The sequence below is a fragment of the Strongylocentrotus purpuratus genome, unplaced genomic scaffold, assembly GCF_000002235.5.
Source record: "Strongylocentrotus purpuratus isolate Spur 01 unplaced genomic scaffold, Spur_5.0 spur5_scaffold_7, whole genome shotgun sequence".
Classification (NCBI taxonomy): domain Eukaryota; kingdom Metazoa; phylum Echinodermata; class Echinoidea; order Camarodonta; family Strongylocentrotidae; genus Strongylocentrotus; species Strongylocentrotus purpuratus.
The window spans coordinates 2,405,199-2,431,644 of NW_022145613.1; the positions used below are offsets into that span (position 1 = coordinate 2,405,199).

Here is a 26,446-nt window from a genome sequence, read left to right on the forward strand (position 1 = left end):
AGATCTAGCGTTCCATAACCAAATTGATGGACTGAGCTGAGCTGAGAACGAAACATAATTGATAGGGGACGGAAATAGCCTATAATTCCCTCAAGTTAATTCACTGGTGGTCTTCATACCCTGGAAACGCTTCATGTAGGTAATTAAAAGAGATTTACTTGTTTTGTTATATTGATTTTGTTATAAATACTTAGTTTCAGCGATTCTCTTTAATTTCCCATTCATCTTGTTTACCGCCTCGCGATTGATGAAGGGAGAAGCTCCACGGAGCCGCGCCCCGCTCCGCGCTCCTGTAGACCGGGCGTGAAGGCCCAAGCCTGCGCCAGGCGACTCCAAGTCTTATCTATTGCAAGAATCCAACCCGGCACATCTACAAGGAGGTCAATGAATATGCATATCAGTGACGTCTTGTCAAGTCATGAATATTGATATTCTTGACTGCGCGCGTACGATCGTACGTACGTACGTACATGCAGAATTGGGGTCATGACTGTTCAATGAAGGTAATACGTGCAACACAAATCAGGGCAAAATCTTACCATTATACATTTGTATTGTCCGTGATTATGAGGTAGAAGTGCTTGAGTGTTAAGTAAATTTATTTAGTGTGGATTTTGATACATTTTTGATACAGTTTATACAAAATTGGCGATTCTTTTGGTCGCTTTTTAACTCCAAAAAACAAGTGACCAACTCGGTCGTCGGCTAAACCACCTCCCTGTAGATGTGCCCGCCTACCTCTACATGTGCCCGATGGAGATAGGGATCGAGTTAGTGTAATAAAATAGTATTCTATATTCAATATCCGAGAGTTCACGGATGTAACATTAAAGCTCCCTTATATATGAGTTTCACAAATATCAATTTATCTTCTTTTCATGGATTTTCTTTGGATTCTACGTGTTTTACGTTGTCAAACAACCACCTCCCTGTAGATGTGCCCGCCTCCCGCTACATGTGCCCGAGATAGGGGATACTGTAGTAAGGCATACAACTTAGTGTTGTATATTGAATTTCCGACATGTCATGAATATAATAAAGCTTCCTAAGATACAAATGAGTTTCATAAATATCAATTTATCTTCTTTTCATTGATTTTCGTTGGATTTTACGTGTTTTAAGTTATCAAAACATGCACCTCCCTGTAGATGTGCCCGCCTCCCGCTACATGTGCCCGAGATAGGGGAAATGTAGTGAGGCATACAACTAGTGTATATTGAATTTCCGTCAGGCTTCCTAAAATACAATTGAGTTTCACAAATATCAATTTTTCTTTTCATGGATTTTCTTTGGATTCTACGTGTTTTACGTTGTCAAACAACCACCTCCCTGTAGATGTGCCCGCCTCCCGCTACATGTGCCCGAGATAGGGGAAATGTATTGAGGCATACAACCAGTGTTGTATATTGAATTTCCGACATGTCATGAATATAATAAAGCTTCCTAAGATACAAATGAGTTTCATAAATATCAATTTATCTTCTTTTCATTGATTTTCGTTGGATTTTACGTGTTTTAAGTTATCAAAACATGCACCTCCCTGTAGATGTGCCCGCCTCCCGCTACATGTGCCCGAGATAGGGGAAATGTAGTGAGGCATACAACTAGTGTATATTGAATTTCCGTCAGGCTTCCTAAAATACAATTGAGTTTCACAAATATCAATTTTTCTTTTCATGGATTTTCTTTGGATTCTACGTGTTTTACGTTGTCAAACAACCACCTCCCTGTAGATGTGCCCGCCTCCCGCTACATGTGCCCGAGATAGGGGAAATGTATTGAGGCATACAACCAGTGTTGTATATTGAATTTCCGACATGTCATGAATATAATAAAGCTCCTAAGATACAAATGAGTTTCATAAATATTAATTTATCTTCTTTTCATGGATTTTCTTTGGATTCTACGTGTTTTACGTTGTCAAACAACCACCTCCCTGTAGATGTGCCCGCCTCCCGCTACATTGTGCCCGAGATAGGGGAAATGTATTGAGGCATACAACCAGTGTTGTATATTGAATTTCCGACATGTCATGAATATAATAAAGCTTCCTAAGATACAAATGAGTTTCATAAATATCAATTTATCTTCTTTTCATTGATTTTCGTTGGATTTTACGTGTTTTAAGTTATCAAAACATGCACCTCCCTGTAGATGTGCCCGCCTCCCGCTACATGTGCCCGAGATAGGGGAAATGTAGTGAGGCATACAACTAGTGTATATTGAATTTCCGTCAGGCTTCCTAAAATACAATTGAGTTTCACAAATATCAATTTTTCTTTTCATGGATTTTCTTTGGATTCTACGTGTTTTACGTTGTCAAACAACCACCTCCCTGTAGATGTGCCCGCCTCCCGCTACATGTGCCCGAGATAGGGGAAATGTATTGAGGCATACAACCAGTGTTGTATATTGAATTTCCGACATGTCATGAATATAATAAAGCTCCTAAGATACAAATGAGTTTCATAAATATTAATTTATCTTCTTTTCATGGATTTTCTTTGGATTCTACGTGTTTTACGTTGTCAAACAACCACCTCCCTGTAGATGTGCCCGCCTCCCGCTACATTGTGCCCGAGATAGGGGAAATGTATTGAGGCATACAACCAGTGTTGTATATTGAATTTCCGACATGTCATGAATATAATAAAGCTTCCTAAGATACAAATGAGTTTCATAAATATCAATTTATCTTCTTTTCATTGATTTTCGTTGGATTTTACGTGTTTTAAGTTATCAAAACATGCACCTCCCTGTAGATGTGCCCGCCTCCCGCTACATGTGCCCGAGATAGGGGAAATGTAGTGAGGCATACAACTAGTGTATATTGAATTTCCGTCAGGCTTCCTAAAATACAATTGAGTTTCACAAATATCAATTTTTCTTTTCATGGATTTTCTTTGGATTCTACGTGTTTTACGTTGTCAAACAACCACCTCCCTGTAGATGTGCCCGCCTCCCGCTACATGTGCCCGAGATAGGGGAAATGTATTGAGGCATACAACCAGTGTTGTATATTGAATTTCCGACATGTCATGAATATAATAAAGCTCCTAAGATACAAATGAGTTTCATAAATATTAATTTATCTTCTTTTCATGGATTTTCTTTGGATTCTACGTGTTTTACGTTGTCAAACAACCACCTCCCTGTAGATGTGCCCGCCTCCCGCTACATTGTGCCCGAGGTAGGGGAAATGTATTGAGGCATACAACCAGTGTTGTATATTGAATTTCCGACATGTCATGAATATAATAAAGCTCCTAAGATACAAATGAGTTTCACAAATATCAATTTATCTTCTTTTCATTGATTTTCTTTGGATTCTACGTGTTTTACGTTGTCTAACAATCACCTCCCTCAGATGTGCCCGCCTCCCGCTACATGTGCCCGAGATAGGGGAAATGAAGTGAGGCATACAACTAGTGTTGTATATTGAATTTCCGTCGTGTCATGGATATAATAAAGCTTCCTAAGATACAATTGAGTTTCACAAATATCAATTTATCTTCTTTTCATGGATTTTCTTTGGATTCTACGTGTTTTACGTTGTCAAACCACCACCTCCCTGTAGATGTGCCCGCCTCCCGCTATGTGCCCGAGATAGGGGATATATAGTAAGGCATACAACTTAGTGTTGTATATTGAATTTTCGACATGTCATGAATATAATAAAGCTTCCTAAGATACAAATGAGTTTCATAAATATCAATTTATCTTCTTTTCATTGATTTCCTTGGATTTTACGTGTTTTAAGTTATCAAAACATGCACCTCCCTGTAGATGTGCCCGCCTCCCGCTACATGTGCCCGAGATAGGGGAAATGTAGTGAGGCATACAACTAGTGTTGTATATTGAATTTCCGACATGTCATGAATATAATAAAGGTCCTAAGATACAAATGAGTTTCATAAATATCAATTTATCTTCTTTTCATTGATTTTCTTTGGATTCTACGTGTTTGACGTTGTCTAACAATCACCTCCCTGTAGATGTGCCCGCCTCCCGCTACATGTGTCCGAGATAATGGTGTAGCCAGACATTAATTATATAATTATATCTATGCGTATCTTTCTTGCTCCCTCGACGTGGCGACTCCACCAAACATACCCCCTCTTTCTTACTCACCCCCTTTCTCTCAGGCTCTTACCCCCCCCCCCTCTCTCTCTCTCTTTCATCCCCTGTTTCTTTTGTTTTCTTTTTCTCTTTTTTTCCTCTTCTTTTGCTCCTTTTCTTCCTTTTCTTTCTTTTCCTTTCTTTCCTATCCTTCCTCTTTTTCTCTTCTTCTTTTTCTTTCTTTTCCTTTCTTTCCTATCCTTCCTCTTTTTCTCTTTCTTCCTCCTTTTCCGGACAATATCCTGACAGGCGGGGGTGTCGCACCCCCACACCCCATTTGGGGACGCCCCTGGTTGTAGGGAGTTAGATTATATAAAATATTCAAACTTTTCGTAAATATACAATATTGCACAATTTTTTTTCCTCATAATAATGTAAGGAAGTAATATTTTCAAGATTTTAAGTCAAATAAGATACGATTTTGCGATCGTAAGGCATTAAGCAGAACGGTAGCGTCCCCTATATTATGTGTTTTTAAAAGTAGGCCTTTATTTTCTTTTAGCTTTGATAATTATATAAAAACATCCCCATTATCTAGCTAATATATTTCCCCCGCTCAAGTGGTGACAAAAAAGGGAAACATAACACACACGTAATCCTATCGTAATTTGTCCCCTTGTGTGAAATATCCCTCCCCCCCCCCCCTCAACTGATAGTCAATCTTTGGTGACAAGACGATATATTTTACAAGGAAACCACCTCGACCGAAAAAAGACAGATTTAGAACGTGACAGTAAGACAATATATATATATGCTTTATGATTACCAACCTCTCCTACGAGATGACCCCGACAATAAGACACTATTTCAAACTCGTGGGAGACAGTGAGCATATAGGATGACAATATATAATGCTTTTTCACAAAAACAAAACAAAAAACACAACAATATATTCCTGTTCTCAATGTGTATGATGAATTGACAGGTGATATGTATATTATGATGTGTTTGTTCTATAATTATCTATCTTGTTTCATGACAACTTACATCAGCCTTAATTTTCGTTCTATGTGTTCCCTTTGTTGTATTTTCTTTCTTTTTATTATGGTTTGGTTATTGAAATTAATTGATTATCTATATTTCGTGTGTGAACCTTTAAGCATGTATATATCGACTCGAATAACTAATACATTTATTTTCTGTGTTTGCTTTGAATTAACCATGTCTCGAATGAATTAATCAATGATTATTTTTTATTGAACCTGCATTCAAATTTATGTTTACATTCCGTATTTTTCATGTGTTTGTTCTGTGTTTATCATTATATCAGGCCCCCTTGTTGCTACGAGGGCTAGATATCCCACCCCAAAATAAAAACGAAGACAAATTTCTCACGGCATTTTTTACTTTAATTGTGTTGCACTAAAAGGACCTTATCAGACCTCCTTATACCCATCACCATCACCCTCACCCCAACAAAAAAGACAATAAATGTTTGATTCATATTTGGATTGCATTATCTCTTTGTACGATACATGACGCGAAAACCGTCAAGGTCCGAAAGTGTTCAAGCCCCATATCCCCAAAGTCTCAAATCACAATTCCGAAGTGCCCCCCCCCCCCACCTCTCACCCCTCTCCGGACAGTAAGTAGGCTCGTGTTCCGGCCCAACCCCGCGTGTCTTTCTTGCTCCCTCGACGAGACAACTCCACCCAACAACCCCCTCTCTCGTTTACTCCCACCCCTCCTCTATCAGGCTCTTACCTCCACTTGTTTCCTTTTTCTCTTTTTGTTTTCTTCTTCCTTTTTCCTTTTTTTCCTTTTCTTTCTTTTCCTTTCTTTCCTCTCCTCCCTCTTTTTCTCTCTCCTTTCTTTTCCCTTTTTTTCCTTTCCTATCCTTTCTTTCCTTTCTTTTCATTTTCCTATTTTCTTTTCTTTTCTTTCCCTCTCTTTCTTCCCCTCCCCCTTATCTCTTTTTTCCCGACGGCAGCGCAATTTTACCGACAATATCCTGACAGGTGGGGGGGGGGGGGGGGGTTGTCGCACCCCCACACTCCCCTCTTTGGAAACGCCCCTGCTCGTATGCACTGTTTCGTTCTTGAAACACTGTTATATTATATTTACACAAACAAATTACCTTACAGAAAACATTAACATACCCAAAGAAAGTAGTCCGTCAAATGAATCATTATCAAACAAATAAATTACTCAAAAGTATACTGAGTAATAATCAACAATCAAAGGATACTGATTTTAAATACAGGCCTCTACACTGTTAAACAAAGTTAAAAGGTAGGTGTTACCAAGCGCGGATCAAGGGAGGGCCGAGCCCCCCAGCCCCCCCCCCCCAAAAAAGGAGAGAGCGAGAAGGAAAAGAAGGGAAAGGGAAAGAGAGAAAGGGAAAAAAGAAGAGGAAGAAGAAAAGAAAAGAGGGAAGAAGGAGATCGGGGGGGGGGGGACTTGCCTTCCAGGCTGTTGCCCCCCCCCCCCCCCAAATCCAAAAATAAAAGAGAAGGAAGGAAAGGGAAAGAAAAAAGGAAAAGAGGAGATAAAGGGAAGGAAAAAAGAGGAAGAAGAAAAGAAAAGAAGAGGGATATCAGTTGCAATTTTCCCGCCAACAAGTTGTGGATAGGGGGGAAGGCCCTTGCCCCCCACCCCCCCCCCCACCCCGTCCCTGCTAAAAAAAGAGAAAAGGAATGAAAAGGAAAAGAGGAGAGCTAAAAGGGAACAAAAAAGAGGAAGAAGAAAAGAAAAGGGAGAAAAGAAGGGGAGATCAGTTGCGGTTAATCCCGCCAACAATGTGTGGAGCGGGTGGGGGTCAAAATGACCTTGCCCCCCACCCCCAGCAAATCTAAAAGAGAGAGAGGGAAGGAAGGGAAGGGAAAGGGAAAGAGGAGAGAAAGAAAAAGAAGAAAAAAAAAAATGAAGAAAGGTAAGGGATATCAGTTGCAATTTCAACAAGGTGTAGATCGGGGGGGGGGGGGGGGGGGTTGGGGAAACAAAATTCAAACGTGGTTTATTTCTAATTCCATAACGGTTGTTTACAAATAATGGTGAAATGACATCCTTTACGTTCATGTCGGAAATTCAATTTACAACAGTAGTTGTATGCCTATTTTCTACACTCCCCCTATATCGGGCACATGTAGCGGGAGGCGGGCACATCTACATGGAGGTGGTTATTTGACAACGTAAAACATGTAGAATCCAAAGAAATCAATGAAAAGAAGATAAATTGATATTTGTGAAACTCAATTGTATCTTAGGAAGCTTTATTATATCCATGACACGACGGAAATTCAATATACAACACTAGTTGTATGCCTCACTTCATTTCCCCTATCTCGGGCACAATGTAGAGGAAGGCGGGCACATCTACAGGGAGGTGGTTGTTTGACAACGTAAAACACGTAGAATCCAAAGAAAATCCATGAAAAGAAGATAAATTGATATTTGTGAGACTCAATTGTATCTTAGGAAGCTTTATTATATCCATGACACGACGGAAATTCAATATAGGCTACAACACTAAGTTGTACATATCCCCTATCTCGGGCACATGTAGCGGGAGGCGGGCACATCTACAGGGAGGTGGTTATTTGACAACGTAAAACACGTAGAATCCAAAGAAAATCCATGAAAAGAAGATAAATTGATATTTATGAAACTCATTTGTATCTTATGAAGCTTTATTATATTCATGACATGTCGGAAATTCAATATAGGCTACAACACTAAGTTGTATGCCTTACTACATATCCCCTATCTCTGGCACAAAGGCGGGCACATCTACAGGGAGGTGGTTGTTTGACAACGTAAAACACGTAGAATCCAAAGAAAATCCATGAAAAGAAGATAAATTGATATTTGTGAGACTCAATTGTATCTTAGGAAGCTTTATTATATCCATGACACGACGGAAATTCAATATAGGTTACAACACTAAGTTGTACATATCCCCTATCTCGGGCACATGTAGCGGGAGGCGGGCACATCTACAGGGAGGTGGTTATTTGACAACGTAAAACACGTAGAATCCAAAGAAAATCCATGAAAAGAAGATAAATTGATATTTATGAAACTCATTTGTATCTTATGAAGCTTTATTATATTCATGACATGTCGGAAATTCAATATAGGCTACAACACTAAGTTGTATGCCTTACTACATATCCCCTATCTCTGGCACAAAGGCGGGCACATCTACAGGGAGGTGGTTGTTTGACAACGTAAAACACGTAGAATCCAAAGAAAATCCATGAAAAGAAGATAAATTAATATTTATGAAACTCATTTGTATCTTAGGAGCTTTATTATATTCATGACATGTCGGAAATTCAATATACAACACTGGTTGTATGCCTCAATACATTTCCCCTATCTCGCGGGCACATGTAGCAGGAGGCGGGCACATCTACAGGGAGGTGGTTGTTTGACAACGTAAAACACGTAGAATCCAAAGAAAATCCATGAAAAGAAGATAAATTGATATTTGTGAAACTCAATTGTATCTTAGGAAGCTTTATTATATCCATGACATGACGGAAATTCAATATACAACACTAGTTGTATGCCTCACTACATTTCCCCTATCTCGGGCACATTTAGCGGGAGGCGGGCACATCTACAGGGAGGTGCATGTTTTGATAACTTAAAACACGTAAAATCCAACGAAAATCAATGAAAAGAAGATAAATTGATATTTATGAAACCCATTTGTATCTTAGGAAGCTTTATTATATTCATGACATGTCGGAAATTCAGTATACAGCACTAAGTTGTATGCCTTACTACGTACAGTATCCCCTATCTCGGGCACATGTAGCAGGAGGCGGGCACATCTACAGGGAGGTGGTTGTTTGACGACGTAAAACACGTAGAATCCAAAGAAAATCCATGAAAAGAAGATAAATTGATATATGTGAAACTCATAATTATATAAGGGAGCTTTAATGTTACATCCGTTAACTCTCGGATATTGAATATAGAATACTATTTTATTACACAACTCGATCCCTATCTCGATCGGGCACAAGTCATGTAGAGGTAGGCGGGCACATCTACAGGGAGGTGGTTTAGCCGACGACAGAGTTGGTCACGCGTTTTATGGAGTTAAAAAACGACCCAAAGAATCGCCATTTTTGTATAAACTATATCAAAAATGTATAAAAATCCACACTAAATAAATTTACTTAACACTCAAACACTTCTACCTCATAATCACGGACAATACAACTGTATAATGGTAAGATTTTGCCCTGATTTGGCTGAACCACTGTGTTGCACGTATACCCTTCATTGTACAGTCATGACCCCAATTCTGCACGTACGTACGTACGATCGTACGCGCGCAGTCAAGAACATCAATATTCATGAATTGACACGACGTCACTGATATGCATATTCATTGACCTCCTTGTAGATGTGCCCGATTAGAGGCTACCCTCGCGATTGATGAAGGGAGAAGCTCCACGGAGCCGCGCCCCGCTCCGCGCTCCTGTAGACCGGGCGTGAAGGCCCAAGCCTGCGCCAGGCGACTCCAAGTCTTATCTATTGCAAGAATCCAACCCAGAAGCAGTGACCTGGAATTACAGGCCAACGCCTTGTTCCTGTTTTTTGCACATATGATACATATTTTCACACACACGGTGAGCTTGTTAGCTCACCCGGTGTGATGGGGATGTGCGCATCTTCGGGTATACTTGTTGTAGTCATCCATGCTGTGGTCGATGCATCGTTGGGTAGTTGTTCTCTGAGAGTATTTTGTAAATAGTTTTATATATTCCATATTTGTTGTTGTATTCATGAATAAGTTATCTTTGTCACATCATATGAGGGGGCCTTAACTTAACAAGCTGTGCTTCAACCAAGGTCTCCATGTCTTCCTTTATTCTACATATTGTACTGTTATGATTATACTCTATTAATTTGTCACATGTGTTTTCTGAAAGACAAATAAACTTGATACTTGATACTTGATACTTGATACTTGATGATGATGATGATGATGATGATGATGATGATGATGATGATGATGATGATGATGATGATGATGATGAATCATGAATATGAGGATGATGATGATGATCAGGATGATGACAATTAATGTCAATGATTCAATTAACCTTGCAAACTACCTTCACTTATTTCGGGCTTCAGACTCTATAGAATTTGCTGCAGGACTCTGCTTCTAACTTCTAAGTTCTAGTTTTCTTAGATAATGCAAAATTCTTTGATATCGGTCAATAATTTAACTAAAATTGTGGAAATTTGTGTAACCAGACTCTAGAGTGTAACTGGTAGATTTGAGAGTTTCAGCCTTTGCTTACCTTACATGTGTTTCTGATGATAATTAGCTAACTATACTGCCGATTACATTACAAAAACTTTGACCTCTGAAAAGTCTGATGAGAGTTTGCCTTGTTGTTCTGCTGGAAATGCAAATACATGTGATGTACTGGTACCTATGTGGAAATGGCTTATTTTGCATTGCTAATTTAATGCCGACATTATGACAATAATGATTAGTGTAGTGTACCCAGCTACAGTGTAGCTACATGTAGGCGTATGCGCACACAGGGAGTCTGCTGGATCAAGCGACACTTTCCGCACACACTTTTTTTCACTAACTGCTATTGTTTGCGGAGGCGCGATAGCTCAGTCGATAGAACAGTGGTCTCGTAATCCGGTGACCCGGGTTCGAAACCAAGGCGATGCGCAAGTGCCCTTTGGTAAGGCATTAATCCTCATTACCAGGTCCCTCGGAGAGGACCTAAAGCCGTCTGCCATCTGGTTGCTTACTAACAAGCATTTATGCTTTCTTAGCAGTGAGGTAAAATAACCACCACCACAATTTAGGTTTAAATAAAAGTATCAAATCAAACTTGTTTTAATAAAAGTATCAAATCAAACTTGATTTGATTTGGAAATTTATATTTTTGGCACTTTTTTAATCAATACATCGCTTGCTATATATACAGATCTAGCACTTGACCATGATTTGACTCACTCTTGCCAAGGCCCCCCCCCCCCTATTGAACTTCTTTCTAATTTCTAGTTATAATTCCCATTAGACCATTCAAAATGAGCAACACTAGGTACACGAACAATGTATTTGGCTTTTAAGTTTTAGGTTGTCCTAACATGAAAATTAAGTATTTCAAGTCAACCAATGAGTACATGTTCAGTAGAGATCAGTTTAATCATAAATTTTCCAGTTTAAAACATTTAATCAACAAACACATTTTGGTCCCATTTTCTATAGGATTACAATTTTGCAACATGGCTCTTTTGTCAGAGGGATATGGTGATGATGACATCAAAGAATTGAGGTAAGTGAATCATATTCACATATTAGTTAGGCCTACTGTAAGAAACGATATCTTTATATATATGCACAAATGATATAAATTTGAATGTTAAATGATGAGAATGACAGAAATTAATCTTAAGTGCTAAATATCTACCAGCAAATGTTTGAGGTATTGGACCAGACCCTAAAACTCCTACACATCTGAAATTTCTGGTACTGAGTACTATCCAGACAACAGTCATTTTCAAAACAGATGATATAAAGTGTATGTTTCTTTTATATATTTCAGACTGAATCTTTCTGAAGCAGCAGCTAATCTTGATCCTTCCAAACTCAGAGCTGCCTTGGCTCATATCGTGTCACAGATGAGTCTGGGGAATTCCCTCTCAGCATTATTTCCAGAACTAGTGAAGGTAATATGACCATCAGTTTCAAAGCCATTGATAAGTAGTTGCCCAAAATTTTGGCAACATCACTTACAATGATTATATTCTGCATCCGTTTGAAAATATATCACTGAAACTGCAGTTGATCCATATAGAGTTGTTGATTTTTTCATTTAAAAAGTGGAGGGGAAAGAAATGAAGATAAAATCTCTCAGAAAATATATAAATTTGAAAATGAATTTCATAATTATGTTTTTTTGCATCATTTCATGCACAAGCAGGTTTTTTTTATAATATTATGTGCCAATGATTTCTGGGTACAGTGACAATTAGTTTGTTGAGCTAAGAGTTTGTTTACTTATAATTTTTTATATGCATATTTTGTATCTCTAGATTTGTGCTACCAATGACCTGCCAAGCAAGAAGCTTGTTTACATGTATATGGCTGGCTGTGCCTGCGAGCAACCTACCCTGACCCTACTAGCAATCAACTGTCTTCTCAAAGACTGTCAGGATTCAAACCCTATGGTCAGAGGCATGGCTCTCAGGACTCTATGCTCTCTCAGGTTAGTACTTTGAATAGAATGGAAGTGATTTTAAAAACATTACTGACATAACCTACATGGGTCAAGAAAGAATGGGGAAACAATAGATGAAACAAAACAACTTGTAACTATGTAAGTCACATCTATTTCATAGTTTTGGTGTAAAGTGCACTCTTAAACCGTTAAGTTTGCTTCTTGTTATCCTTCATTATCTCTCTTTGTTCCCCATCAATGCTGTGGATGATGATCACTGGATCAGTACTGAGTTTCGGCTTCATCCACACTTCAAGATTTGTTTATCTCTGTTACAACTTTTTGTCAGGTCTTATATTTTGCAGATTATTAGGGGCTTGAATATGCTTTTGCTGTCTTATCAGACTTATTTATTTGTTATCACCAAACTGATATCTCAATACGACTCATCACTGGTTATATTTTCTTTCTTTATGTTTGCAAATACCATTAGCTTTTGTTATTTATACTTTGGTGAAAAATTGAAGGCATTGTTTTTGATATATAGAATATCCTTATTTTATAGAATATCCTTATTTTATAGAATATCCTTATTTTAAACCCAAACCATCCAAATCTTGTTCAATAGGTTACCACTTTTAATGGAGTATATAGAGCTCCCTCTCTTGGCAGGGTTGAAAGACAAAAGTGCCTACGTGCGACGGATTGCTGTGCTTGGTTGTCTCAAAGCTTGTAAGCTAGACTCCTCCTTCATTAAAGGTATGATAGCAAAATCTGTGAATAACAATCGTGTTCTCCTTACAGTATTATCTCTCAAATGAAAATAGTCAGAATAATGCGAACCATTATCATCAGCATGAACCAATCGTAATCCCACAAAGCTCATGATGGAATTGCAAATAAATGCTATATACACTCTTTAACTTTGAAAAACCATTCCTCTCTCAATATTTTTTTTCTTGATTACTTTAATATTTTAAAACTTAATTCATAAAGTAAGATACTTTCTCACATTCCACAAGTACAATTTTATACCCTCCTGCAAAAACATCTGTGACTATTTGTGACTGGAACATCTTGTGCATATCAAGTTATCCTGCTCCAGTTAGTCTAAAGAAAGCAAGATGTATACATTAATTCAAACAAATTTTGACTTGATGAGTAGTTGAGTGGTACATGTATATACATGGAGATCTTTGATATGTAAAATATCTGAGTTTAGGTTCAAACATTTCGGAATCATAGAGTAAAACAAAATGATGAACATTTAGATGACATAGATGTAGACAGGTGACAGAGTACAGAAGATGGTGTTGTTACAGGCTACCTCACATTAAGATTGAATTCACATATATTACACAGTTATCTTTGGTCCTATCCATTGACTTCCAGACAGGAATATCATAGACCAGCTGTGTGAGCTAATCGCTGATCGAGATAACACTGTCATGATCAATGTTCTATGTGTGCTTCATGAACTTCAGGGAGGTCTTTTAGTCACTCCGAACATTGCACATGCACTCCTCAACAGGTATAGTTTTCTTTTTGTTAGTCCTCTTTATTTTACCATTTTCTTGGGGGAGGGCTTGTCTCCTAATGTCTTTACTTTATTATTTTATTTAAATTTCTACTTTTTATTTAAGGATTGTTCAGGAAGCAAGTTCAGCAATTTCTGTGTTTATACAAGTGGTATAGAAAAATGTCATGATGTTTTTATGTTATAAAATTACTAAAATTACAGAACAACTGCAAGCCTACTTTCCAAAAAATGTATAATGTTGTTTTTATTGGATTAAGTATTAATAAATAAAAATATTCCGCTTTTATATAGTGCTTAATAAAATGTCTCTAAGCGCTTAGCAGATATATACTACTATTACCTATTAAAGAGGAATATATTTTTGTTCATGTTTTCTGTTTTAATACTTTAGCAAAACCTTGTTTAATTGCACATAGGTAGTTCAAGGCCCTGTAGTTGAAAGTTTAGATTTCACCCACCTAATTTCTTTATGCAGAGTAAGCTCGCTATCTGAATGGGGCCAAATCAAGGCGCTGCAGGTCCTGTTGACGTACAAGCCAGCCAATGAGGAAGAAGTATTTGACATATTGGTAACTAGATCATTAATAATACATTCAGAACTATTGCTACATGATTAAATTGTGTGGAATGTTTAACAGCTAAATTATTACACTTTAATACAGATATGATCCACTGAATTCTAAATTTTATGTGCATACATGGTACCAGGCATTTCGTAAAAACTCAGGATTTTATTTCCTTTGGTTTTCAAGTCTACAGTAGCAGTGTCTCCAGTGTTTTTAAGGTGAGTTGTTATTGATCTTAGAATAGGTCATTTATTAATTACAACTATTCAAGAAAATGAAATGATACATGGTCATGCCCAATCATTTAAGGTTATGTGGTTTAAACATGAATCTTATGACTTATCTGACATCTACACTACAGAACTTGGTGGATGGTTGTTTACGTCATCCCAACAGTGGAGTAAGCCTGGGAGCCGTTCACTTCATGCTTCTTATCACCAAGGACTTACCTCATGTCAATCAAGATGTCATTGGCAGACTCAAAGGTACGAGTCATGCTTTTATCAGAACGGGTCTGAGTTTGTAATTCTACGTTAATATTGGATAATATGATGAGGGGTTTAAGAATTTAGGTCAAATGTGATGTCCAAATCGTTATCTAGAGAAAGTGGGGGAGGGAGGGGGTAGGGGAGCATGGCTCAGTTTCAAGATCACCAGAGGCTATATTTTCTGTTGTGAATCAAATAACTAGCAGTCAGTGTGAACCACTGAAAAAAAGGGAAAAAATCATGCCAATTTTCAAGAATAAGAGTAAATTTTTGTTTGTACTGCATTACTTAAATTTATATAACTTATAAAGTCGTAGATATTATCACAACTATAAGAGTAGTTTTAATCTTATCCAATTATCATTGCCTCCTCCATATAATCTTGCTTCTAGTGTCCACCAGACTAACTTTTCAGCTTGCATTTTTTTAAAGTTACCTTAAATGATGTGTCTTTGAACCTTAAAGGTACCTTGTTACCCTATTTCATCTTGTTGTTTTATATTCCAGGAATCTTATTGAGTCACCTTGGCAGTGATCAGCCAGCCTTCGTGTATGCTTCTCTTTGTCATCTCCAGTGGCTTCTGGACAAGCTACCTCAAGGAATCAGTAAATATTACAAGAAGTTCTATTGCAAGTAAGTCAACAGAACTGTGCTCTCTCTCTGATTGGTGTAAACATTTGTACTCACCTGACTGGATGAACCAAAATGTGATTCAGGGCATGCAATGTCAAATTACACTTCTGTGGTTGATGCAGCTATAAGTTTTTATAAAAAACCAACTGATATTCCTGTGTTAAAGCATAGTTCTAAAATATTTGGCTATGACAAGTTTAATGACTGTTTTTACCTAGTCAGACAAGCTTTGTATGATATTCCTTTAGCTCTTGTCCAGGGTAGTTAAATCCAAAAGGAGGATATAATCATAACAGCATGATATCTCAGATATCTTCCATGTTTTGTCCTCATAAATTCTATGTCCACAGTCTACAGACCTTACTGTAATCATATAATAGTTCAAGTGGTTCCCTTCTTCATAAAGGAACAGCTTTTAATTTTACATGGTGTACCCAAAATCATTTTTAGGAATAAATCAATGATTTTAGTCTTGATAAAACCTGATGCATGTTGTGTAGAAGTACATTTCATACATATAATTCAGGCTGGTGTGATTATCTGGAGCAGCAACATTATTCTAGCACATTTTGAAGGAAAGGTTAATATCCCAATAAAATATGTTATAGGAGTATGTAAGTCAAGGTGATTATTACTAAATCCATCATTTTGTTCATGCAGGTACAATGAGCCTGTCTATCTAAGATGCAAGAGGATTGATCTCCTAGTACAACTCATCACAGAGGCTAATCTCAATGACATTGTTGGAGAGTTGAGGTAAATCACACATTTTGCTTGATTATAAGTTTTAAATCATTGTCCAGCAGGATAATTTGAATGTAAATAGTTGATCATGGTAGTAAAGGGTGAATCCTGATTTTTTTTTTTCTTCTTCACTTGTTTAAAATGAGAAAAGAGATGTAGAATGAATATTCTATCTTTTGAAGCTTTTTACTTCTTAGCATGTCCTTTTGCTTGTTCCCCCCCCCCCCCCATAAACATCAATGATTCTTTTCTTTTTTTATTATATTTCTCTTCACATCGTTTTACTAATTAATTTCTGTTCTCCTTTGTTTTTGTTTTCTCTCTCTCCCTATCTCCAATATTTGTCCTTTCCTTGTTCGCTTTTTCTCTCGTCCAGTCCAGTACCCCTATTTATATTTGATTATCTCTTCTCAATTATGAGTGCCTAATATTCACACCGGGTTGATATATTTACGTGTACTGAAACAAACCCCTTGCTCCCTTAGTGCTTACTGCATTGATGTATCCACCAAGTTTGGACAGCATGCTGTACGAGCCCTGGGTGCTGTATCTCAACTCAATCCAGCCTACACAGGGACGTGTATGGATGCTTTACTGCGTCTTCTTCAGCTTGGTATCGACCGAGTTTCATCAGCTGTTTTCATAGAGATGCAAGGTAAATGCTTCCTTATTAGCAAGTTCTTTATCCATTAGTCACCTTTCTTTAATGCACATGACATTCCTAGACAAAGATGTGAAGTAATTTTGTTTGAGTGAGAGTGGACATATTTTGGTCAGAAAAAACAGGTAATCCAAATAAATTTCAACTGATATCAAACCTTAAGGCCGGAATTCACAAAGGAGGTTTGTTGACAAACCTAGGTTTATGTACGTTATGTGACACATTTTGACGCGTTTTTTTACAAACCTGGTTTCTAAACCCGCGTCAAAACGCGTCACAAGACGCACGAAAACCTAGGTTTGTCGACAAACCTCCTTTGTGAATTTGGGCCAGTGAGTAGAAAGTGTATTAAAATCGATAGTATATTTGAAGTGGTTTAATTTACAATCATTCTTCTGCAAATAAAGTGGCAAAGTGAAATTGTAAGATTTAGTTTTGTGTTATCTTTCCTTTAAATAGAGGGCTAACTACATGTTTAAGTATATTTCTAATATTTCTGTATTTCTTTTTTTTTCCAGAATTGTTATCCTTGGAGGGAAGGTACCAGGATTATGTCAGCCAAGTATTAGACTTGATCCCAGGCTGTTGGTCAAATATAGAACACGAGGATGGCAGATGTGCTATGATATGGCTAGTTGGACACCATGGACAAGTAAGTCTATATTCAGAGGGTATGAGACTACATGAAATATGAACCTGCATGTGATTGTAGAGAAACATACATGAAATTCTGATCAAAGTAGACCAGTTATGACATCCAAAATGATGTAGCTAGGGGTTTATGATGAGCACATATTTTAGTGGAAAGAGTGATGACTTATGTGCTTGCGTTCACTAAGTATCCACTATATTTCATATGAAATTGAAACGGTTATCGGATCTGTAAGTTTATCCTGATTTAGGACCTGAACTCCCATATGAATAATAATGTTAAAAGCACAGGGATAATATGAGCTTTCCTGTTTGGAAAAGTAAATAAAAACTTTAGCCTGGAATTGTAGTAACATCATACATATATTTCACCAATAGCCATTTTTGAACTTGTTGAGGGTAGGTGTTAAATCAATTATACTTTCCCAGAATGCAAGAGGCAACTCAATAATGAAATATTCTATCAACTGAACTACTTTCTTCTGTTATTTTGATGTTTTTGTTTCCTTTAGAAACTTCAAGACGCTCCCTACCTCCTTGAGAGTGCAATTGACAATATAATGGAGGAGTCTAGTCATGAGGTCAAAGGTCACCTACTGGGTGCAATCACCAAGCTATTCTTTACCCGTCCTGCGGAATGCCAAGACTCACTTGCCACCATGCTACAACATTGCATAGGTAGGTGTAACAAGTTTTCAGCATGGTCATAATGTCTACAAACTGTAATTCTATTTTACTCTCTGCATGAGTGAAGTTTTTCCTACAACTAAATAAAATGTACATTTCCTAATATTGTTTAATGAAATCTGTGATATTCTGTCTGTTTGTTTGGGTTGCTCTTTACATCTGGGTAAAAGGGTTTCTAGATCCATACATTGAAATCTACTGGAGTTGCCATGTTTGTAATGATGATACGTAAAGGATCTCTCAGTTTTGACATCCTTAAATGCTGCAAAGAGAGTTTGAAAGAGCCAGGTCAACGTCTTTTGTTTTTGTTTGTTTTTTTTGTTGTCTTTTTTTTCCAATAGAGAGAATACTAGGTGCATTTTGTTTTGAAATAATTTTGTCACTTCTTGGGCTTCATTATACATTTCATTAAAAATACATTTTTACATAAAAATGATGTGAGCATAGATGTACCCCTTGGTGACCATTGTACATAAATGTGAACGGTAAAGGTGAACAACTGTAGAAGTGCTAGCATGCCGGATATCTATTATTTGCCACTGAAGTGTGGATTAGCTAAAAAAAAAAAAAATTATCGGTACTCTTTTTATGCCTCCGTTACGAAGTAGCCGGAGGCATTATGTTTTCGGGTTGTCCGTCCGTCCGTACGTCCGTACGTACGTACGTACGTACGTCTGTACGTACGTACGTCCCGTTCTCGTGATCGCGTTATCTGAAGAACTGGTTGATGGATTCCTGCCAAACTTTGGTCATGTACGTATCTTGTAGAGCCGATGAACTGATTAGATTTTGGGGTTACGAGGTCAAAGGTCAAAGGTCACAGGGCTCATTATGTATGCAAAACAAGCTCGTGATCGCGTTATCTGAAGAACTGGTTGATGGATTCCTGCCAAACTTTGGTCATGTATGTATCTTGTAGAGCTGATGAACTGATTAGATTTTGGGGTCACGAGGTCAAAGGTCGAAGGTCACAGGGCTCATTATGTATGCAAAACGAGCTCGTGATCGCGTTATCTGAAGAACTGGTTGATGGATTCCTGCCAAACTTTGGTCATGTATGTATCTTGTAGAGCCGATGAACTGATTAGATTTTGGGGTCACGAGGTCAAAGGTCAAAGGTCACAGGGCTCATTATGTATGCAAAACGAGCTCGTGATCGCGTTATCTGAAGAACCGATTGATGGATTGCTGCCAAACTTAGGTCATGTATGTTACTTGCAAAGCCGAAAAACTGATTAGATTTTGAGGTCACGAGGTCAAAGATCAAAGGCCACAGGGCTCATTATGTATGCAAAACGAGCTTGTGATCGCGTTATCTGAAGAACCGATTGATGGATTGCTGCCAAACTTAGGTCATGTATGTTACTTGCAGAGCCGATGAACTGATTAGATGTAGGGGTCACAAGGTCAAAGGTCAAAGGCCACAGGGCACATTATGTATGCAAAAACAGCTCGTGATCGCGTTATCTCAAGAACCGATTGATGGATTCCTGCCAACTTAGGTCATGTATGTTTCTTGCAGAGCCAATGAACTGAGTAGATTCTTGGTTCATAAGGTCAAAGGTCATGGGCTCATTATGTATGCAAAAATAGCTTGTAATCACAATATTCTGAGAACCTGTTAATGGATTACAATTGAACTTGAATTCGAAAATTTCTTCTGTTTTGGTTTGTAAAATTGCTCTATGACGGAGGCATCATTTTCGACTGCGCGCAGTCGAAGTTCCATCTAGTTTTATTTTTTATTTACAGAAACACAGAAGGATGTATTTCTTCAGGAAAGGGCCATGCTGTATTACCAGTTACTACACACTGATGTCAAAAAGGTGAATTGTCTAATATGGAGATAAACAAAACTTAACAAACTATTATGGCATGAAAATGCACAATTTAAGTATGGGAAAAATCTATTAGGCCAGATTTATGTTTCTTCAGAATGTGACGTACTAAAGCATACATCAAACAGTATTCAGCCAGACCACTTTCGATTTTTGAGTTATGAAAAACACGAAAACACAGAGTTTACAAGGAGTATGAAAAATTTAGTTGTTAAATAGTGTATATTTCATTATACAACTGCCATTATTGTCAGAGATAATTCAATCATTTTCAGTTGGTATGTTGTTATACATGTACATGATATAAATGCTGAAAATATTGTAATTTGCTTATTGTATACATCCTAGCATGTCTGTGCATTGTTGTTTTATTCAGGCGAAGATGGTAATCTGTTCATCTCAGAGGTTAAGACCGCCATCAAGATCTTCATCTAGGCAACCCTCATCAAACGATGTCTTCAATAGCTTCCGACTGTTACTAGGTAAGAACTCAACTTACAGAGATTTGTATTTCATTATTTTAGGTAGGTAAAACAACATATCAGTTTCATTAACATACCCATCACAGGGTGAAACCAGTATTCGGTACACCCTTTCTTGAAGCCCCCCCCCCCCCCCCCCCCCCCAAAAAAAAAAAAAAAAAAAAAAAAATAATATATATATATATATATATATATATATATATCAATATATCTTGGGTCTAGATCACTAAGGGCTATGCCAATATAATTCCTGGATATGCCACTGAGCATTGTCTGCTCTAAGAGAGAGAGTAATAACCACAAATAACATAGCCTACAACAAAATTCTTATTCATTTTATCATTACTCATTTGTAAGGTACTTTGTAGAGTTTGAAATCGTCCTAGGAGTATCTTTTATCTTCATGTTTTCAGGATCGGATAACTCTAGCGATGGAATGAACCAACCACCACCCTCCTCATCATCGAAAGGGTATTCAGTCCAGACCCCCTCCACCACTCTGCCTGACCCTGGCCCAAGTCTGGCTCCAGAGGGCATGCTTGTTGACCTCAGCTTGGATGATACCAAGGTACAGGATGCTGGAAACCCTGACAAAGCTCCAGACACTACCCATGGTCTAGGAGACACAGACATACATCTTCTTCCAGGGCAAGGAAAGAGCAGTAGCAACGATGATGTTAAGGGGAAAATTGCACCTCGGTCTGGGTCTAGGAAGAAGGAAAGTTTGACATTGCTTCAAGATGGAAATGACTTACGGGATGGTGTAAGTGCTACGGTTAATGAAGATGAAGAAGCTTCAGAAGAAAGGAAGGATCCTATACCAGTTCAAAGACATATAGGTGCTTCTGATGTAGCTTCTTCAGCGTCCAAGGACTTCAAGCACAATCAGTCATCCTCCTCTCCACCTAAGAACCGTGGGTCTTCTGAAGATGCAGTAGGCACCTTGGATCATCCAGGTTCAAATGATGTTGAAAATCGTGAGAAGAAAGAGAAGAGTTTGGGCATCAAAACTGCAAGCCTTCAGGAGGGAGAGATGAAGAGCGGTGTAACGTTTGAGCCCTGTACACTCTCACCACAGGAGTTTGAAGACAGATGGATGGCATGGACAAATAGGTATTAATCAGTATTTTTATCCATATGTGCAGTCATAATTGGTAAAAGATTCAAGGAAGGCTCAGCCCTTGCATTTTGATTCCCAATGCTCATCAATGTGACTGCAAATTTGTAACAAAAATACTATCAATGTTCTGATTATATACTGAGAAAATAATATATTTCTAGTATTCTGATTCCCATAAGTTTTGCATATGTGCAATGTGAACTTTCATGTATTCTACAAAATAAGACAGTTATCATGAAAGTAACTTAAATTTGTCAGTATGAGTGCATCCAATGCATATTTACAAGATATGATTCCCTGTACTATGGAATCAATAAACCACAAGTAACTTGGTCATTATTTTCTGCGAGTAAAGTTATAACCCCAGTCTAGAATATGAGACCAGATATGACCCCTACTGGTAGCAATTTAATGAGGCAGAATCAAACGGATCTAGAAAATTAATGTAGAAAATATGACTTCATGTCTTCCTTGAGAAAATGTTATACTTGTGTTCACACAATGTTTTTGATCTTGTCGTTTCCTAATCAGTGAAACGTTGGAAGTGGCTGAGAAGAGGCCTTCAATTTTGCTTGAGAGATTCGATGATATTGGATTCCACACCATGGCTTCTACACCTACAGATTCAGAGCCTTGGAGAGCATTTCTTTATGCACAAGTAAGTTTCCCAATATGTGTTATTATATCATTATCCCATCATCAGCATCATCACCGTAATCTTCATCGTCATCATCTTTATCCTCCTCCTTCTCTTCCTCTTCCTCCTCTTTCTCCTCCTTCTCTTCCTTCTCTTCCTCCTCTTCATTCTCCTCTTTCTCTTTCTCCTTCTCCTCATCACCATCATTCTCAACATCATAATCAACATGAACATCCTCCTCCTCCTGTTCCTCCGCCTCCTCCTACTCCTCCTCCTCCTCCTCCTCCTCCTCCTCCTCCTCCTACTCCTCCTCCTCCTCCTCCTCCTCCTCCTCCTCCTCCTCCTCCTTCTTCTCCTCATCACCATCATTCTCAACATCATAATCAACATGAACATCCTCCTCCTCCTGTTCCTCCTCCTCCTCCTCCTACTCCTCCTCCTCCTCCTCCTCCTCCTCCTCCTCCTCCTCCTCCTTCTCCTTCTTCTCCTCATCACCATCATTCTCAACATCATAATCAACATGAACATCCTCCTCCTCCTGTTCCTCCTCCTCCTCCTACTCCTCCTCCTCCTCCTCCTCCTCCTCCTCCTCCTCCTCCTCCTCCTCCTCCTCCTTCTTCTCCTCATCACCATCATTCTCAACATCATAATCAACATGAACATCCTCCTCCTCCTGTTCCTCCGCCTCCTCCTACTCCTCCTCCTCCTCCTTCTTCTCCTCATCACCATCATTCTCAACATCATAATCAACATGAACATCCTTCTCCTCCTGTTCCTCCTCCTCCTCCTCCTCCTACTCCTCCTCCTCCTCCTCCTCCTCCTCCTCCTCCTCCTCCTCCTCCTCCTTCTCCTCCTCCTCCTACTCCTCCTCCTCCTCCTCCTCCTTCTCCTCATCACCATCATTCTCAACATCATAATCAACATGAACATCCTTCTCCTCCTGTTCCTCCTCTTCCTCCTCCTCCTCCTCCTCCTCCTCCTCCTCCTCCTCCTCCTCCTCCTCCTTCTCCTCATCACCATCATTCTCAACATCATAATCAACATGAACATCCTTCTCCTTCTGTTCCTCCTCCTCCTCCTCCTACTCCTCCTCCTCCTCCTCCTCCTCCTCCTCCTCCTCCTGCTCCTCTTCCTCCTGCTCCTCTTCCTCCTGCTCCTCCTCCTCCTCCTCCTACTCCTCCTCCTCCTCCTCCTCCTTCTCCTCATCACCATCATTCTCAACATCATAATCAACATGAACATCCTTATCCTCATCCTCATTAACATCTTCAGTGTCATTAAAATCACCTCCTCTACCTCCTCTTCATCATCAGTGAAAGAGAATAAGACATGATGCATTTTGTATTCATACATATCCATCTACATCACAATTTTATTGCATTTTTGTCCAATTACTGTACAAATAAAACAATACTTCTAGTGGTGAATATATAATGTAACACTTACATATATTGAGGTATAAAGCTATGTCACAAGTAATATACACAACCAATAAATATGTACAGTTTTCATAATTATGTTGGTATATAAAAGTGCAAAACTGGATTACACACATTTACAATATTTAAACATCACTAAATCATAAACCAAGAACCAATTTCCCTGGATGTGCTCTGTACACACATGCTTGGAATATAGTTTTATTCAGCCACATGTACTGTTTGTGTAAATGAGGTCTCCCTGAAGTCAGTCCTAAGGAGTTTTAGAGGAATGAGATACAGTATGTAAGAAGTAGCAAATGGTAAAATCCACTGATTTGCTAGCACACTGATGTATGACTGCCAAAATAAATAACACTAAAAACAATTTTCTATCATACAGTGCTTTTAGGTATACCCAATATATTAGCTAAATATATTATTGCATGATTTATTTATTATTGAAAACTATCACAGAATTGTCTGGTGACTCATGTATTTTAGTTGAATTGTTTATTGTTTTACAGATAGAAGGGTGGTTACATGCATGCACTTCCCTACATCTTTCTTTTTATTATTGAGATATTATTTTTATCTGCTTGCTTTGAATGCAAATCCTCTGTTCTAAAATCTCTCAAAAAACCTATAAACCTTGATTTACTTTTCAAAATGCACTGTCAGTGATATTAAGCAAATCATACCTAGAGTTGAGAAAATTGTGTTAATATTTTTTACCCATGTCTGAATGCTGAATTACTCTTAATAAATGAGTCACAATTATTCCTCCTAATATGTTTGCTCTCTTCATCATTTAAATTCTATCTTGTTTTTTTAATCTATTATTTTGCATGTATGTGAATTATATTTTTCACCTCATTTGGAGTACATATACATCACCTATGATGTGTAAAATTCTGTTTGATATAAAATCAAAGTCGTCATCTTTCATTTGATTTTCGCTCTTTCCTTCATTGTATCTTCTTCTCTGTCTACAGATGGAGAATGGGGAGCTGTTTCTCGTAGAGGCAACAACGCATCAGACAGAGGAAACATGTTCTCTATGCATCAAGTCATCTCAATCAAGCTCCTCACTGACAAACAAGGTTATAGCCCTTTGCAAAGAGACCTTCCTTTAGAAGTTTCCTTTCACCATGCCAGAAACAGCAGTATTAATAAGAAGGGTTTATTTCCTCCTCAACACTTGCTATCGTGTATATGGTACATGCTTCAGCCAAAGATAATTGATATGCAGTATTTTTTTTGTCAGAGTGGGAATTACTATTATGCATCAAAAGAGGTATGCTTAATGATAAGATTTGAATTCAAACATTTTATATCTGGATATATTGTAAAGAGAATCAAAGATGGAATCTGACAGCGTTTCACAAAACAAAGTACAAGTTTGCTGACATCACACTGAAAAGTTTGTTATAAAATTAACAATGGGATGTAAGTGAAATTGTACTTCTGACTCATAGAAGATCATAGGAACCGTTTGTGTGGTTAATCTCACAACTAAGTTCACTGTAAAAGTATGAGATTATGAATTGTCTGTAAGGTTTCATCATGTACATGCGTAGATTGTAGAGGCACAAGATCTTTTTCTTCCGTTTTAGACTTGATAAAACAAATGCGTCTAAAGACATCCATCATCATCATAAGTTATATTTGAGCAATGTCTTAACTTCAACCTAGTCTCCCTTTTTTGCCAGTCTATCAGACGTGATAGTGAGTTGTGTTGAGGTATGATTTTGATCAATTTCAATTTGAGCTATGCAAATATTCTCTCCAGGTTACACATGGTATGCTTGGATTATGCTTACTTATATTACTGATGTACAATACTAGTTTGTTCTATTGACAACCGTGAATGATTAATCTACCACATATTATCTGGATCCAATTCTCTTTCCCTCCAGTTGCTTTACATACATATACACATGTATGTCACATTTTTGTGTAATTCCAGTACAAAAAGAACGATTCACAGATTATCTTGCCACTAAAATTAATAAGATATCCAACTGAACAACTGAAATACTCTTAACATTTGATTATAGAATTATAGACATCCATTAGCAATGTTTATGTATGTACAATAAATACTTATGTCAGCTGGCACAAATTTTAAAAATACCACAATCTAAACCTACGGTAAGTTGACAAGTCTATTACTAGAAGAATTATTGATCAATAACAGTAGAAAACAAAACATGTAAGGACCAGCAATAAATATGTATAGATTTCTTCAGCTTGTGCCACAAGTACTTGTTTCACTATTTTAAGCCAAAGAATTTCATATACTTTACTGACAAATCAATTATAGAATGGAAGATATTGATGAACAACACTGAGAGATAAAACTAACTTGATATACAAAGGAAACGATAAAAATGAATGAGTAAAAAGAAAAAGGATCATAGTACTAGAAAGACGCCAACTCCTGAATAACCACATGTAGAATCTTCACTGCTCCGAGTCGCAATTTATAATGCATTAACTTGCCAATCTCAGAGCCTTTCCCGATCTCTATAGCTGCAAAAGGGTCCATCTGGAATCTGTAAACCATGTTCATATTGCTACATGTACAGTGTATAATGATGAAAGGTTGTACATAGCTACTTGCCCTAGTACATTGAGAGTCTGCCTTGCAGTAAATTGACATTATTTTTTATTGGGGGTGGATTTGGACAGTATTTTAGACA

General features: G+C 37.9%; 1 protein-coding gene across 2 annotated transcripts; it reads left to right on the plus strand.

Annotated features, from left to right (window-relative positions):
- The first annotated feature begins 36 nt into the window (after positions 1-36).
- Positions 37-26,156, plus strand: LOC100891387 (AP-4 complex subunit beta-1). Of its 2 annotated transcripts, none has more exons than XM_030974095.1 (18): positions 37-135; positions 11,324-11,390; positions 11,661-11,784; positions 12,151-12,323; positions 12,904-13,034; positions 13,668-13,806; positions 14,291-14,384; positions 14,743-14,866; positions 15,377-15,503; positions 16,164-16,259; positions 16,733-16,902; positions 17,427-17,560; positions 18,072-18,237; positions 19,999-20,072; positions 20,461-20,566; positions 20,980-21,679; positions 22,218-22,344; positions 24,737-26,156. In XM_030974095.1, exons 2-18 carry the CDS (start codon positions 11,341-11,343, stop codon positions 24,875-24,877), a joined length of 2,676 nt encoding a protein of 891 aa, XP_030829955.1. In that variant the 5' UTR covers positions 37-135; positions 11,324-11,340; the 3' UTR covers positions 24,878-26,156. The 2 variants fall into 2 exon arrangements, with proteins under 2 accessions (XP_030829955.1, XP_030829954.1); XM_030974094.1 differs by having other exon boundaries at positions 43-139.
- The last annotated feature ends 290 nt before the right edge of the window (positions 26,157-26,446 follow it).